At 39.5% G+C, this 3,261-nt stretch overlaps 1 protein-coding gene across 1 annotated transcript; it reads right to left on the bottom strand.

Annotated features, from left to right (window-relative positions):
• Positions 1-1,806: 1,806 nt before the first annotated feature.
• On the bottom strand, positions 1,807-2,748 carry LOC115272065 (olfactory receptor 1009-like). The gene has a single exon (XM_029915099.1). It carries the CDS (start codon positions 2,746-2,748, stop codon positions 1,807-1,809), a length of 942 nt encoding a protein of 313 aa, XP_029770959.1.
• Between the last annotated feature and the right edge of the window lie 513 nt (positions 2,749-3,261).

Genomic DNA, 3,261 nt, shown 5'->3' with positions numbered 1-3,261 from the left:
TTTTAAATGTTTCAGAGTGTCTCATCCCAAATGAGGTTTCATTATGGTATGTTTTTCTTTGTTTCAAAAGAATCTTTATCAAGCACCTGATTTGGAAACACCTTCTTACACTCTCCCCCCCCCAAAAAAATTCTCAAAAATAATGCTTTAGGATAATTATCTTCAGTTCACTTACAAGAGCAGATTTAAAGTTAAAATCACACAGATGATTGATTAGGGACTTGGAATTCCTATTCTCACCTCCTAATTCAAGACACAGCTAAGAGAGGAATTTTCATGCCTCTCATTTTCCCCCTACAAACAGAGTATTATAAAGAGCAGGTTACAAATATTACTTAAGTTCTGATGTGAAGGTTATGGGTAAATTAACTTAAATTGTTATTAAGGGTTTCATTAATTAAACAAAGCAAAAATAAAGGCCTTTATTCTTTAACTCATTTCTGTGAAAATATAAATCATAATTGTGATTATATACATTTTCCCAGTTAATGGAAATCACACAGTAAACTAAAAACTTTAAGGTAGTTTTTTTAAGTACTGATAATGGGATGCCTAGTAATAAAAGAAAAATTTTTTTACATGCAGTAATACTTAGGGATTGTCACAGGTACAAAACTACCTCAGTCAATGTCACAATAGTAACATATCCTTTATTTATGGAATATTTGTTAGAGCAAGGCACAAAACTAGGCACCTAATTTTTATTATCTGAGTTAAATTATATCAGGATGCTAAATGTCTCAGAGTTTTAGCAGAGGTCCTGGAATGAATGACAAGCTAAAGCGGCTGAGCTTGCTGAGTGTTTTTTAATGTTTGTTTACTTATTTGTTTGTTTGTTTGTTTGTTTTGAGAAAGAGAGAGAGCACATAAGCAACGAGGGGCAGAAAGAGAGGATGAGAGAGAATCCCAAGCAGATTCCAAGCTATCGGTGCAGAGCCTGATGCAGGGCTCGAACTTTGGAACCATGAGATCATAATTTGAGCCAAAATCAAGATTTGGACACTTAACAGGCTGAGCTACCCAAGCACCCCTGAACTTACTGAGTTTTAAACCAGAGTTGGTGTTCCTGGATGACTCAATTGGTTAAGTGGCCAACTTAAATCCCAACCTGCAAAAATGTACATAATAATCCTCTCGAAACCTTCCAGAAAATTTAGTTCTAAAAAAATATAGTCTCAACACCTTCTGTTAGAAGCTTTTTGGTGTGAAGTGCATTAGAGATGAGCACAAGTTTCTATTACTATAAACGGTCCCTGTGAACCACCCACCTGTCAGAGTTGAATACAGTTCCATCTCCAGTCCCTGAGATATGTGTAGTTCTTTTGTCAAGGTTACTCCAAAAATAGTGTATTATGAAGTTAAGCATAAAATTCCACATCCTTTTTTATAGATTCCTATTGATGGGAGCTAGATATAAGTGCAAAACCCAAAACACTGCATTTTAAAATTCCAATGTCAAGGACTCAGCAGGGAGAGAAAATATAACAGCAGAATAAAAAAAAAACAATAATTAAAAATAAATAATAAAGCTTTTTTGAATATAATTGGACTGTGAGGCATCTGAGAGAAGCAAAAGTAAATGGACTGTAGATGTGACCTATAATATTGGTATATTACGGAGAAAAAAAATCACATACAGGGCTTAATGAATCCCCATTGATTGCATAAATGCATAAGTGGATAGTTGAGTGGATAAATGGATGCTAACCAGTTCCCAACACTTACAAATGATCTGGAATCTTAGGAATCTGCACAATTAGTCTGTCTCTTTAGAATTCTTTCCCAATTTCTTGACTACATAAGCATTTAGGCCATACAAAACTTCCTCTTGGTAAAAGTTCTGTGGATGGCATCTTTGACTTCCTTGTTCCTCAAGCTGTAGATAAGCGGGTTCAACATGGGGATCACTGCTGTGTAAAACACTGACACCACTTTATTGAGATCCAACGAGAAACTTGCACCAGGCCGTACATAAATAAAGAAAAGAGTCCCATACAGGATGGAGACAGCTGTCAGGTGAGAAGAGCAGGTAGAAAAGGCTTTGCGCCTCCCATCCACAGAGTGGATCTTCAGGATGGCAACAAGGATGTAAATGTAGGAGATCAGGATAGTCAGACCACTGAAGACTCCCACAGCTCCAGCCACGACAAAAACTACCAACTTAGTAAGCCTTGCGTCAGCACATACAAGGGAAAGCAGGGGGGCCATATCACAGAAGAAATGATTAATGACATTGGGGCCACAAAAAGGAAGACGGAATGCATTTGTTGTGTGGGTCATGGTGTTCATGAACCCGATGACATAGGGACCAGCCACCAGCTGGATACAGAGTCTCTGGGTCATGGCAACAGAATACAGTAATGGGTTGCAGATGGCCACATAGCGGTCATAGGCCATGGACGCCAGGAGAAAACACTCAGCTGCCACAAAGAACCCAAAAAACCACTGTTGCAAAGCACAGCCCAGGAAAGAGATGGCCTTCCTCTGCACAAAGAAGTCAGTGAGCATCTTAGGGCTCACAACAGAGGAGAAGCACATGTCCACAAAGGACAAGTGGCTGAGGAAAAAGTACATGGGTGTGTGAAGGCAGGAATCTATCCGAATCAGAATCATCATACCCAAGTTTCCGGTTACATTGACCACGTAGAAACCCAGGAAGAGCAGGAAGAGGAAGACCTGCACTTGGGGGTTGTAATTCAAACCTTCCAAAATGAACTCTGTGACCCTTGTATAGTTTTCACCGGCCATTGATTGGCTCTGATTTCCATTAGAAGAGCAGACAAGTCACAACAGATTTACTGACTATATCTTAAAAAATGGGACACAGAAAAAACATACCAGTAACTGGGAGAGCATCAAGGGTGATATGACTTAGTTGCATCTTGTGGCCAAGGACACAAAAATGAGGTGCAGACCAGTGCAGAAGATCAGATCTGAAGCTATAATATTCTAAGAGTCTGCAGAAATCCATCAACACAGAAATAAGAAAACAGGAACCTAGAAAAGAGGAGCAGCTTTCTCAAGGTCCCATGACTGATTGCAGAGATGGTTCCAGAATAAATTTCCAACAACTCTCACTTCAGTGAACTTTGCTTGAGTTCACCAGGTGAACACACACCTGCAATGATACAGGAGGCTGGAAGCGAGGCAAGAAGTGAGCAGCCACTCACTTGGGGATGTATGTACTTTGCGATTAGAACCCAAGACTAGATGCACATTCCCCTCTGACCCTGGGAAAGTTACTTTTCTTCACCTGTGAAA

This window comes from Suricata suricatta, chromosome 11 (assembly GCF_006229205.1).
Source record: "Suricata suricatta isolate VVHF042 chromosome 11, meerkat_22Aug2017_6uvM2_HiC, whole genome shotgun sequence".
Taxonomy (NCBI): domain Eukaryota; kingdom Metazoa; phylum Chordata; class Mammalia; order Carnivora; family Herpestidae; genus Suricata; species Suricata suricatta.
The sequence above is the reverse complement of the archived record's forward strand: the minus strand, read 5'-3'. Positions and strand labels throughout refer to the sequence as shown.